Source organism: Microtus oregoni, unplaced genomic scaffold, assembly GCF_018167655.1.
Source record: "Microtus oregoni isolate MIOR12 unplaced genomic scaffold, Mior012 000006F_ref0000085, whole genome shotgun sequence".
Classification (NCBI taxonomy): domain Eukaryota; kingdom Metazoa; phylum Chordata; class Mammalia; order Rodentia; family Cricetidae; genus Microtus; species Microtus oregoni.
The window spans coordinates 47314275-47328291 of record NW_024543065.1 but is presented as its reverse complement, the minus strand read 5'-3'; the positions used below and the strand labels follow the sequence as shown (position 1 = coordinate 47328291).

At 39.3% G+C, this 14017-nt stretch overlaps 1 protein-coding gene across 1 annotated transcript in view; it reads left to right on the top strand.

The window, feature by feature from the left end:
• LOC121449912 (binder of sperm protein homolog 2-like) overlaps positions 1 to 9812 on the top strand; it is a 33142-nt gene extending 23330 nt beyond the window's left edge. The window contains exons 5-8 of the mRNA XM_041654573.1: positions 3864 to 3934; positions 6933 to 6965; positions 9308 to 9448; positions 9661 to 9812. Coding sequence (XP_041510507.1) covers positions 3864 to 3934; positions 6933 to 6965; positions 9308 to 9448; positions 9661 to 9812 — 397 coding nt within the window. The remainder of the gene's footprint in view (positions 1 to 3863; positions 3935 to 6932; positions 6966 to 9307; positions 9449 to 9660) is intronic.
• The last annotated feature ends 4205 nt before the right edge of the window (positions 9813 to 14017 follow it).

The following is a 14017-nucleotide window of genomic DNA, read 5'->3' as shown; positions in this document are numbered from 1 at the left end:
AAAAATAAATAACAGTACAGGAAAATGTATCTCTTTTTTACTCTGTGACGTTTGGGCAAAAATGGCCACACTAGCTGGTCAGAAGCAAGCCTCCTATAGGAAGGCTGCTCCTCCACCCATGATCAGATCCTTTAATCTACAAGTCCCATTCTGCCTCCAAACCCACTTATTCCCAAGACCTCAGCTGCTCCCCGAGATACAGACAGTGACTGCACAGACTAGACCAAAGGGTGAGTGACCAGCACCCCAGCATAGCCCAGAAAGCCTGCATTTTAAAACTGCACAACTTCTTTTCTTTTGCTATGACTGAGTCAGGAATACCTCTCTTAAAGGAGCTGTGGCACACCACCAGCAAACAGCAAGAAGCTGTGTTAAACTCTGTATTTGTGTGTCTACAATTAAGCTCTCTCGGGTTTTTTTTTAATTTTATTAAAATTTTCCAGTTTGATCACATGCTCTATCAGTCCCAGTCTGGCTGGCCTTGGTGAGTTCCCATTAGATCAGCTCCACCATCACATTGAGTGGGCACACCCCTCGTGGTCCTGACTTCCTTGCTCATGTTCTCTGTCCTTCTGTTCCTCATTTGGACCTTGGGAGCTCAGTCCAATGCTCCAATGTGGGTCTCTGTCTCTATCTCCATCCATCGCCAGATGAAGGTTCTATGGTAATATGCAAGATATTCATCAGAGTGGCTATAGGATAGGGCCATTTCATGCTCCCTCTCCTCAGCTGTCCAAGGAACTAGCTGGGGACATGTTCTTGGACACCTGGGAACCCCTCTAGAGTCAAGTCTCTTGCCAATCGTAAAATGGCTCCTTTAATTAAGATATATACTTCCCTGCTCCCATATCCATCCTTCTATTATCCCAACCATCCCATTCCCCCAAGCTCTCCCCATCCCCCCTTCTCACTTTTCTCTCGCCATCTCCTCTTACACCCACCCCACCCCCACCCCCGAGCTCCCAATATTTGCCTGGCAATCTTGTCTACTTTAGACCATCACGTTGTCACCGATTTGTAGTAAGGAGTTCACTTGTTTGTCCCAGGCACCCAGAACTGAAATAACCACACAGAAACTATATTCATTAAAACACTGCTAGAACCATTAGCTCTAGCTTCTTATTGGCTAACTCTTATATTAATTTAACCCTTTCCTAGTAATCTGAATATTTCCATGTGGCAGTGGCTTACTGGCAAAGCACATCTATCTCTGGTGGTGGATTCATGGTGTGTCTCTGACTCCGCCCTTCTTTCTCCCAGCATTCAGTCCAGTCCTCCCCACCTACCTAAGTTCTGCCCTATCAACAGAGCAAGGCAGTTTAATGTGAATCTCAACACAAAGAGTAGACTCCAACATCACAGTGTTATCTTTCCTTTTTATGGTTGAGGGTCGGGTTTTTATTGTAGATATGAGGGAGAATACAGCCAGGGACATCTGGAATAATTCAGAGAAGCTTCATATGCAAAAACAAAAAAATCCAGAACAGCCAAAACAATCCTATATAATAAAAGAACTTCTGGGGGGATCACCATCCCTGACATCAAGCTCTACTATAGAGCTACAGTAATGAAAACATCTTTGTATTGGCAAAAAAAAAAAAAAAGATGGGTGAATCAATGGAACCAAATCAAAGACTCTGCTATTAATCCACACACCTATGAACACCTGAATTTTGACAAAGAAACTAAAATTACACAATGGAAAGAAGAAAACAAATTCAACAAATGCTGCTGGCATAGCTGAATGTCGATATGTAGAAGAATGTAAATAGATTCATATCTATCTCCAAACACAAAACTCAAGTCCAAATGTAGCAAAAACCTCAAAATAAATCCAACCACATTGAACCTCATAAAAGAGAAAATGGAAAGAATCCTTCAACTCATGGGCACAAGAGACCGCTTCTTAACTATAACTCCAGTAATACAGACACTGAGCAACAATTAAAAAATGGGACCTCCAGAAACTGAGAAGCTTCTGTAAAGCAAAGGAAACAGTCAATAAGACAAAAAAAAAGTAGCCTATGAAAGGCCTTACCAGCCTCACATCACACAGAGGTCTGTCTCCAAATTTTTATATTTTTTTCTTTTGTTTTTGAGAATACAATATAATTGTATCATTTCTCCCTTCACTTTTTTCCTTCTAGAACCTTCCATATACCAATACTTGCCCTTTTTCAGATTCATTACCCATTTTATTAATTGCTATTATATATATGTATACATATATATTCCTATATATGACCTGCTCAGCCTGTATAATGTTGCTTGTATGTATGTCTTCAGGGACCCTTCCACTATTGGCGGGCCTCTTTCTCAGCCAGTCTTCATCTGTCATTCATGTCTTTTTTGAGTGTGAGTAACAAATACTCAAGGTGGGTGGGAACATGATTCTCTCCTTATGATGTGTGGTTATGAAACACAGATATTTAGCGTCTTCTGCCAAAAAGAGAGTTTTTAGATATAATCTCCACTAATGGGTGATAATTCCACAATTTGGACATTTATCTGTGTGAAAGCCATGTGAGTATATTTTTAACAAGTTATGGACTCATGTTTTAAATAAACGGTAAAGTACAAATGCATTACAATATCTCTCTGTTTTTGTGTTCCACACAAAACTCAAGCCTTATACAATCTGTGTGTATCAGACACTGCTGGTTTTCATGGATCTGAAAGTGGAGTATATAGAAGCTTTGGAATGTAAGCTCAGCTTTGCCATTTTGTAGGATTATGTTTAGGTCAAGTAAAATTTTTCTTTGAAGCTTGCTTCAGTCTACCTAATACTGTTGGTAAAGTACCAACCTCGGTTCTGAGAAAATGAGAAAACATTACCTTTAGTGCTAGTGACAAGAGCCTCAGGAAATAATAACTGTTCAGTTGAGCAAGAAAGGAATAATGGGTTCTTTCTGATACTTGTCAGTCTTTCCAGAGGCTAAGATGTTCTGGTCTCTGATCAAAATGTTCTTCAGCATGTAGCACAAGATAAATCTTTAGACCATCCCTTGCTCACTATGTACAATTTTTATCAAAATTTCCATAACTTCATGAATAATCAGGAACATATTTGCCATGTCACTGGGAAAAGTTATGATCATTATAAAGAGGATTAGAAGAATACTTTTTAACAAAGAAGGAAAGATATAAATAATTCAAATATCACTCTATAAATAAGAGGTATGGGAAAGAACCTCTCATTCTCAGAAAAGTATATATTTGGATTGTGATAGTTCTAGTTCAAAACTGTGTTATGATAGAAAATAAGTAACTTCAAACAGTACCAATTTCTCTCCCAAATAGGCTCCAAATGCAAAAGCAACACTTCAGAGTCACTGGGATGGCAAAGATTGAAAAGAGAAAATAAATTTTGTCTTCTGGTTTGCTATCTCCTGATTTTCTATTCATATACAATGAGTTGTTCTGTAATTGGGCAAAGTCAATAATTTCAAATGAATATATGGGTATTACTTTACTGTCCATGTCTCAAAGAGAAAAGAATAGAGATTAAAGATAACAAAGTGAAAATTTTTCAGATTGGCTGTCTTTTTTGCAAAGCCGAATTCCCCCAAAAGGCAACACTTTTAGAATGACACCATGGAACACATTCTAAGATAAACATTGAGTCACTCTACATTTAAGACAAAAAGATTTCACTGCTTCTGAGAGTTTGTTCATTCTTGAATTATTTATATCTTTCCTTCTTTGTTAAAAAATATTCTTCTAATCCTCTTTATAATGATAACTTTTCCCAGTGACATGGCAAATATGTGGAGGAAGTATGTGTAAGCAGACAGAGTAGGAGGAGCAGAAAGGGAGAGTATAAAGTAAGAGGCAAGGTTTGTTCCTGTGTGTGCCATCTGCAGGCAACTGGAAGTGATGAGACAACTTGTGGGCTGGCTGTTGTTAGCTGTCTGCATGTATGGACTGGATGCAGGTGAGGTGGAAAAGGCAGGGTGAGAGTTGAAGGGGAAGAGTCCAGAGCTAGTAAGGACTGAGAAATGCTGACCACCCAAGGTCCAGTTGAAATGCAGAAGGAAGGAGAAGACGAGCAAAGAAGTCAGGACCGCGAGGGGTTGGTCCACCAACTGAGGCAGTGTGCCTATTCTAATGGGAGCTCACCAAATCCAGCTGGACTGGGTCTGAATGAGCATGTAATCAAACCAGACTCTCTGATTGTGGCTGACAATGGGGGCTGACTAATAAGCCATTGATAAAGGCACTGGGAATTGTTTTTACCGCATGTTCTGGCTTTGGGGGACCCTAGTCTATATGGATGCACAGCTCCCTAGGCCTGGATGTGGGGGGGGAGGGCCTTGGACTTCCCACAGGGCAGGGTTCCCTGCCCTCTTTCATGCAGAATGGGAGAGGGAGGAGGGGATGTGGGGGAGCTGGAGGGGATTGGGAGGAAGAAGGAAGGAAGGAAGTGTAAATAATTGAATAGAAAAATAAATAAAAAATAAAATTAAAATGAATAAAATAAAAATTAAAAGAAAGAAATGCTGACCATCAACTGTTTATAATAGCTTTTCAGTCTAGCAAATCGAGAGCAGAGAGTCATGGATTCTACTTGTGTTCTTCCCCTCCTTGGTTGAGGGAGCACAGAACAGATTTTACCTGTGAAAGGGCCTCAGTATCAGTAGTTACACAGCAAAAAAAAAAAATTCATAAAAGAGGAATGCTATGATGGATTGATTTAGAAATTTCTGCAAAGTCTGTTGCTAAAGAAGCAAATAGATATGGCCCCAGATATTCTTTGCATCACAGTAATTTATTAATGCATTCTTAGCTGGCTATTCACACAAAGTATCTGTTTCAAGTGTTGAAAGTATAAGTTTCAAATACACATGACATGGGTTGCCAGTGGGGCAGATGTCTCATCTTACAGTTTAGTTGTGAGGGTCAATCAGGAACGGTAGAGGACTTCCTTAGAGTGGTCAGCATCCTGCAGCTATGTTCACAGGAATAGAGTGCTATAGAAAGTTGGGCTTTTCATGCATTGCAGCTTGAAAAAATGCGGAGCATTATATGGGGTACCCTGCATCTAATGAAGAGAGAGAATGTTTAGTTGTTGTACTAGTATGTTTTAAAGAAGTCTCACGTAGCCCAAGTAGATCTCATGTTCAGTAGGTAAACAAAGATAGCCTTGAACTCCTGATCTTTCAGCTTCTACCTCCTGAGTGCTGAGGTTACAGACAAATGTCATCATCCCTACTCAATTTATATGTTGTTGAGATCAAGCCAAGACTTTTGTGTGTGCTATTCAAGCACTCAACCAACTAAGACATATTCTCAGCTCTTAGATAAGATTAAATTTTTGTTGGTACCAAAGGTTTAAAGGAAATAAGAATAATCCAAGCTAGAATGCAATCAGTAAAGAGGCCAATTATATGATTGTAAATCTCAATAAATTTTGTGTAGGAGAAAGAAAAGCAATGCAAGATAAAATATACTCAGTTGAGAAGTGACATTCACTCATTTTGGTTAAGATGGTCACATGGCTTAATATTGTATCTTTCTTTTATTCCCCAACATTCTCAAGTGCTCTTTGCAGTGTCTTGCTATATAGAACTGAGTAAGTTCTCTAAGGTTATTATTTACATTCGTACTGTTCACATCCAGTGCGGAAATAGCCTGGCTACAAGGATTCTTTTGATTAGTTTTATAATTAGCATGCAAAATAATGGTTTTAATTAACTACAGAGTTTCTCTCATGAATTTGTATGAGATATAAATTATAAGGCATCTAAGCATAAAGTATGGTTTTAATGTATAAGTACTGTAAGGTATACAGTTAGCTATATGGCAAATGTACACACTCTCTCTAAAGCACCATTTTCCCTGTAGTCTCACTTGCTTTCTTTGCTTTTACTGATCATTTTCCATCTCTAGCCTCCTATGTCCCTCTGCCCTCTTCTGGAGCTCTCCTTCCTCCCTTCAGCAGACTTCTTTCTGATTTCAGGTCACATATAATCTGGGTGATGATTAATTATGCCAACCAACTTGATAGGATCTACAACCATATAGGAGACAAGATTATGGACATATCTGTGAGAAATCATCTAGATTATGCGAGCCTAGGCATGCTTGCAAGAAATTATCTTGGTTAGATTATTTTAAGTAGGATATACCCTTAAAGTAGATGGCACTGATTTATTGGTTTGAGTTATAGACTTTATAAAATGAGAATGGTAACTAAGCACAAAAATCTAGCTCCCTCTGTTCCACAATTGTGGATCCAATGTGATCAATATAATTTATAGATATGGAAATATATCGCTACATATATATGAGAGAAAAATAGTATTTGTTTTTGTAGAAGGAATTGCTTAATCCACTTTCCTTCAAGTGAAATAATTTCAGCCCCAGATCTGTACCCAAAAGAAAGACTCATAAATTTATGTACTCATAAAGAAATGCTGTGTCAATCACATTTTCCCACAAGTGTCTATCGAATTTTGAGTTAGAACCAACCTGAACATGAGTGCTTAAAAACAATCCCAATCCAAATTTACCTGAAAACCCTCCTTACTTTTGCCTTCACTTTTTCCCCTTGCCCTAGGTCCCTTACATATGACTAACATTTACTATGACACCAGGAATCTCCCTACAATGTTCTGGTAATTCCCAGTAAATGCCATTGCCCTTCAGAGATATTTTTCTGAGTTGAAATCTGTTGAACAACAATAAGTAGGAGGAATTTGAATTGTACTTAATATTGTGAATGACTCTAATCTACACCAGGGAAGATATCTGTAAGAGTAAGAGCTCAATCTGAAGTGTGGTTTTTCATAGTATGACATGACATTTCCTGGGTAGATATGCAGTCCCAACTTGATGTGGCATTGCAGAATGTTGCCGTGCATTTCATAGTTATTCTGAGTATGTATTTTTAGGAGATGACTTACATTTTGTCCATTATTTCTGTCTTTCAGAATTGATCTCTCCTTTACATTCCTCCAAACAAGGTAAGACAGCCAACTCTATTGGACAGACTCTCAAATGTCAGCCTCCAACCCTTAAAAGCCATTATTTTTTAAGTTCTTGCACTTTTCTTTCATGTAGCTTTTCCTTGTATTATTATTCTGATATGAGGGCCTCCCCAGGTCACAGCAGACAAATATCAAAAGTACAATTCAGTAACCAATTCCTAGTCACTTAAAAAAAAATGCTTTCTTCTCCATTGGGACTAATATAAGAGAATGTAAATTTCTTTACTTTGTTTTTTCCTTTTTCATTAACAAATAATAATTATCATGTAGGCAGTTAAACAATGTTTGGATGTATATTCACACCAAGAGTGGTTAAATCAAAGCAATTAATATAAATCATTACAACATGAATTTTTAATGGTCAGAGCATAAGCCACCTGAAGTTATTTCTTATTCTAAGAACTAGAGAATGTAAGTAGTTAGTAAGTGGAGTTGGGTTAGTGATTAAAAGTGTGCCATTCAGCACGGAACAATACATTGAAAAAAAGTCACAGTTTTACTATTGCTGCAAACAGGACAAAGAAAATGCTGAGGATGAGGAAGAAAATAGGAGAGGATGAAGAGGTAAAAGAAGGAGAAAAAGGAAGAAAAGGGGAAGAAGCAGAAGAGGAAGGAGGAGGAGGAAAGGGAGGAAGAAGGGGGAAAGAAAGAGAGAGAGAGAGAGAGAGAGAGAGAGAGAGAGAGGGAGGAAGGAAGGAAGGGGGAGGGAAGGAGGGAGGGAGGAAAAAGGGAAGGAAGGAAAAGAGAGAGACATGGTTGACAATGAGATATTGGAGAGATGTTTTAGAGATTACTTTGGCAAAACAGGAAATTTATTTTTTCCAGAATAGAGGGAAACAGATATGTCCTGGTGTCTGTCTGTTGCTGTGATAAAACACTGACCTAAACCAATTTGGAAAAGAAAAGGCTTTTTTGGCTTACACCTACCAAGCACAATTCATCATTGAAGGAAGTCAGGGGAGGGAAGTCAAGAAGGAACAGAGGCAGTAAAGATGGAAGAATGCTGCTTCCAGTCCAAAACTCCACAGATCCTTCACAGTCTTCCCAAAGAACAACACAGTCGTGGAGGTGAAACTGCAGTAAGAATGTAATGTATGAGAGAAGAATAAATTTAGAAAATCATGAGGCATCCCCACACCCGTGTGGAAGTTCATCTCTCTGTGGAAAGTTCACCTTGTGTTGATTCCTACACATGGAACTAGAAAGGTCATTGGCTGTTTTTGCACTCGCTTCTAATACAGATTTCTAAATTGCCTCCCAGGACTATTTACTCTGTATCTTTCTTGAAGAGGTGACCTGAGGTTTAACTTTCTGTTATGTTTCATCCTAAGTATTTGTGTCATTGAATTCATGCTTTTGATGTGATAATTACACATAATGTATATTAAAAGATGTGACTGAACAGGAAGAAAAGAACAAGACTGTCAAGTCCATTTTAAGGATTACCAATATCAATTTCTATTCTAATTACATTTGGTTGCCATGATAAAATACAAAAGTCAGCTTGAGAAGGAAGGGATTATTGGTTAACATTTAACAATCCCAAACCATCACTGAGGGAAACTAGAACTCAAACAGGGGTAGATGATGGTAACATGAAGGAATTCTGCCAATCTGCTGGCTCTTTGTTCCTTGTTCATACTGCTTTTTTGTAGAAAACAGGACAGCCTTCCAAGAACATCTTCCACTGTGGAATAGACCCTCCTACATCAATTGTTAGTCAAGAAAAAGCCCTACAGATATGTACACAGGCCAATCTGACAGAGAAAATTCCTTGATTGAGATTCATTCTTCCCAGGTGACTTTAGTTTGTGTCAAACTGATAAAAAAAAAAAAACTAGTCAACACAGATGGTGAGAAGAACTCTCACCAGAGAAGAACTCTGACAAATGAGATCCCTCACTGCTAAAGGACTTTCATTGAGGAAACCAGCATCTCCAACCTGAACCCATCTCTGAGACATAATGAAGCTTCCTTGGACGTTTTTGCAGATATTTTGTGTCACAAGCATGAAAGGGAGCAAAAGATACCGGCTTTAAATGTATGTGGGAGTAGTGAGAGAGCGATCAGTATCCTGTCTCCAAAATAGGCTTTTCAAAGTCAAGTCTGAGTCATGCACAATAGCTCAGGCTTGCAATCACAACACTCATAAAGCTGAGACAGAGGGACTGTCATGAGCTACAAGTAAGTCTTGGTTATAGACTGAGTTTAAAGTGTATCTGGGTTACACAGTGAGACCAACCTCAAGAAGCAAACAATTTCAAAGTTAGTTTCCAATATGAACTAATTTTATATTCTGAAATCATTCTCTTTTCCAGAAATTTCCATTGCTAACTGTGTCTTTCCATTCATCTATGGTGATGAAGTCCACTACAATTGTATCTCCACCCACAGTGACTTTGACTGGTGTTCCCTTGACTTTTACTTCCAAGGAAGGTGGAGATACTGCACAGCACTGGGTGAGAGTCCCATAAGAGTATATATAAGATGGCAGGACCCCAGAGGAAAAAGATTTTGGATTTTGGGGAAAAAATAAGCTCAGATATTGTCTTCTCTGCATAATTTGCAGAACTTGAAAACAATCCGATAGAAAAAAAATAATTGTTTTCTCCACAGGTATTAATTTGAGGACAGTGTTCTTAATGTATCCTTTACCCATTTTGCTCTGCAGATCCTCCAATGTGTATCTTCCCTTTCCAATTTAGAAAAAAGTTTATTAACGAATGTACCAAGGAAGGCTACATTTTGAATCGGAGTTGGTGTTCATTGACTGACAACTACAACAGAGATAGGAAATGGAAGCAATGCTCTCCTTACAAGTAAGATGATGGGAGAAGGTGGAACAATGTCCTATGAGCTGCAAAAGGAGCAAGACGTTAGCTTGATGAATGAGGAGCCTGAGATCTCAGTCTGTTAGCTATGACTTAGTCAGGGGCCAACAGACACTTCCTGTGAAGTATCTCCTGTTGAGTACAGCAGACTTACCAGACTGTGTAGTGTTGGTCACAAATATTCAGCTCAGCTTTGTAGCACAAACACAGTCACAAATAGAACAAGTACACTGGATCATCGGCAAATCTGACAGGCTGGTGTTCTTTTACATGCTGTTTAATAATTATAGTTGCGTGTTCATTTTGTCATTGCTGTGAAAAAACACCCAAGGAAAGCAACTCAACCAAGAAGGGAAGGGTTTACTTGGGTTCTCATTTTGCTATGGGGATACAGTCCATCATGGATTGAACAGTGGCTTAGGACAGCTGATTACATTGTGTCTACATTCAGACAACAGCAAAAGAATGTGCTGATACTCACTCAACTGGCCTCCTTTTTCCTTGCTATACTGTCTGAGGCCTCACCTGAGCTTTTGTTGCCTATATTCGGGTGAGTTTTTACTCCTCAGTTAAACCTTTTCTGACATGCATGCATTTGTGTCTCCAAAGTGATTCCAATTTCAGTCACATTAGCAATGATTACTAATTAGCCTCCTCATTATGAATGCATTGTTTTACAGTTTCAAAACTTGTTTTGAGTCAGGAAATAAGTATGAGATAGAAACTCAGTGAAACACGGAAGCAGCAGATGACAAGAGAAACATCAGTGTTTTTTCTCTTCTCCCCTAGAGCTCCCTCTCACACAAGATGTGTGCTTGTGCCGCCCCACACACCTACACAGATACAAAATTTTAAGGTCTTTAAAACATAATTGAATCTGCTCTCCCATTTGTCATCATGGCTTGGTCATTACCTAAAACATATTGTGGGAGTTTTCCCTGTGAATGCATCAATCTCCACCACTTTCTTGTGTGCATGCATATCAAATTTTAGATGGTTGGAGATTCTCCATCATCTCCATAGGAGATTTCTGATTTAAACAAATTTCCTGACCATTGACAGTGATCAATGAATTAAGTGTCTTTAAAACAGCAGGCTGTACATGTTATGTTATTTTTTTAAGTATATTCAGTTTTTATAATCAGGAATGCATGCACTCTTCTTAGGTCACATCTGCCCCGTGGACCCATACTATTCTGATCTCTCCTCAGAGAGAAAAAAACTATTTATTAGAGAAGACACATGTAATATTGATCTTTGGGCAGGAGGGGAGACTGAGACATTCCTTCTAATGTGTTCTTTCCATCTCAGTTTTTAGGTAAACATGGGTGTTTTTGAAGAGACAGAAGTTACAAATCCATCAGATGTCTCTCCAAATATAATTCTTTTATCATTACGGAACATTCTGATAATAAATGCTTGTTCTCTTGTCTACACTGGTGTTTTGCTTTCCTAGGATGGGTGGAAAGAACAAATCACATTGATAACCAATTAATTCTCACATGGTAGTGTTGTAACCCAGGGGAAGGTCTTGAGGAGGCTGGTTACAATGTGTCTGCAGTCAGGACACAAAGGGGTGGATTCTGGTGCTCAGTAGACCTACACCTGTTTCACCGAGAGACCTCAGTACATGCAATCATGCTACCCACTCTTCAGTGTGGATTTTCCATCCTCAAAATCTTCTGAAAATGCTCAAATCAAAAGTACCTCTAGTTTGAGGCAAGTTAACCAAACTCTCATGGTACCTAAAGCTTCTCAAAAGTTTTAATTTTTGATGGAAATAAATTATGCAGCTTAGAACTTTGGAGCTGAAACTCATATGAAGTACTGTGAAACACTTGATTTTAACAAGTTAAACATCTGAGTTTAACAAGTCAGTGGCATTTAATTCAATCAGAATGTTGAACAACGACCTCCACCAAGTTACAAACATTTTTATCAGCATGGAAGGAAGTTCTGTCCCCACTAAGCAGTAATCACCCACCTTCTTTTCCCCCCAGACCCTGACAGCCACAAACCTTTCTTTTACTATAAAGTTAACAATTGTGGATGTTCCCCATCACCAGAATCATATAGCATGTGACAATTTGTGCCTGGCTTATTTTCATCAAACTAATGCTTTGGAGAGTGACCCACATTTTTCCATCTCACTACTTTGTTTCTTCCTATGACCAAATAATACTCTACTGTGTGGGTAAACTACCTGTTGTTTATCTATTAATATGTATGTCTTGAAAGTGCATGTCTGTTGTGTGGAAATTGACTAATTTTCTTTTTTTAATCACATGCATTTTATTTACTTTTTAAATTTCATTTTACCTTCCCACCACAGTTCTCCCACCGCCACCACTCTCCCACCTCCCTCGCCTCCCCCCAAGCCTATCCCCCACCCACTTCTCCCAAGGGTAAGGGCTCCCATGAGGAGTCAACAAAGTATGTCACATTAACTTGGGGCAGGACTAAGCCCCTCCCCGCTGCATTAAGGTTGAGCATGAAATCCCTTCATAGGGAATGGATTCCAACAAGCTAGCTCATGCACCAAGAATAGATCTTCGACTTATTGCCAGGGGCTTGTCAGATAGCCCAAGCACCATCATGTCTCCCACATATGAAGGCTCTAGTTTGGTCCCATGGAGGCTCCACAGTTATCAGTTCCCATGAGATCCCATAAGGTTGGTTCAGTTGTCCCTGTAGATTTCTCCATCATTATCTTGACCTCCCTTGCTAATATATTCCCTCCTTCCTCTCTTCAACTGGATTCAAAACCTGTTACAAGTGTCTCTCATATTTGGATTTAGAAATTTATATCTTTCACTGGGTTAAGAAAACTACAGTCTCACTGATTATATTGTCTATCTTGTTAGACTTTCTGTACTTATCTTTCTACACCATGGATTCTTGGGGGTTTGTCTCCTGAATATATTTAAGTTCTTGAATTTGGGCCATGCTTATCTCATCATTTTCTCCCTACCCTTTTCTATATATGTGTGTGTATGTATGTGTGCATACATGTCTGTGTTTATATGCATGTGTGTTCATGGGGGTGCAGTTGGCTGTGCCTACATGCTTGAATGCCAGATATCAACGTTGAAAGTTTTGAGCTCTAGCTCACCACTTTATTTGGGGTGATAAAAGCAAGGTTTCTCACTAATTGTAAAGCTCATCATTATAGCTAGGCTGGATGGCCAGCAAGCCACCAGGATCTGTAGCTTCTACCACCACCCCCAACCCGTGCAGAGGCTATAGATACAGAAATAGGTTAGTATAGATATAGAAGGTTGTATGAATTTAATATTGTCTCAACTTGTTCTATCTTTTATCCCCTAAATTCATTCCTTTGATTGGCCTTATCTAATGCTGACACTTGTCGTGGTGCTTTTTATTTAATTGATTGATTCTTTTATTCCGGTATTTATATTTGGTTCTATTCTAGGCTCAAGTACTTTGCTTAGCCTCAACTTCATGCTATTGATGTTTCCTCTAAAGGTTTGGTCATGTCATCCATATTGTTAACTTTCTCCTTTAGACAAGTAATTGGGCTTCTTGCTTCATCAATCCACTTGAGTCTTCTATATTATTGCTAATCTTTTCATTTTTTATTTTTATCTTTTTTCTTTTTATTATCATTATTATTATTATTATTACAAATTTTCACCTCCTCCCATTTCCCTCCCCCTCCCAGAATCATCATCCCCCTCCCTCTCCAGTCCAAAGAACAGTCAGGGTTCCCTGCCCTGTGGGAAGTCCAAGGTTCTCCCTCCTCCATCCAGGTCTAGGAAGGTGAGCATCCAAACTGGCTAGGCTCCCATAAAGCCAGTACATGCAGTAGGATCGAAACCTAGTGCCATTGCCCTTGGCTTCTCAGCAGCCCTCATTGTTCGCCATGTTCAGAGAGTCCGGTTTTATCCCATGCTTTTTCAGTCACAGTCCAGCTGGCCTTGGTGAGCTCCCAATAGATCAGCCCCACTGTCTCAGTGGGTGGGTGCACCCCTTGTGGTCCTGACTTCTTTGCTCATGTTCTCCCTCCTTCTGCTCCTCATTGGGACCTTGGGAGCTCAGTCCAGTGCTCCAGTGTAGATCTCTGTCTCTATCTCCATCCATCGCCAGATGAAGGTTCTATGGTGATATGCAAGATATTCATCAGTATGGCTATAGGATAGGATCATTTCAGGTTCCCTATCCTCAGCTGCCCCAGGA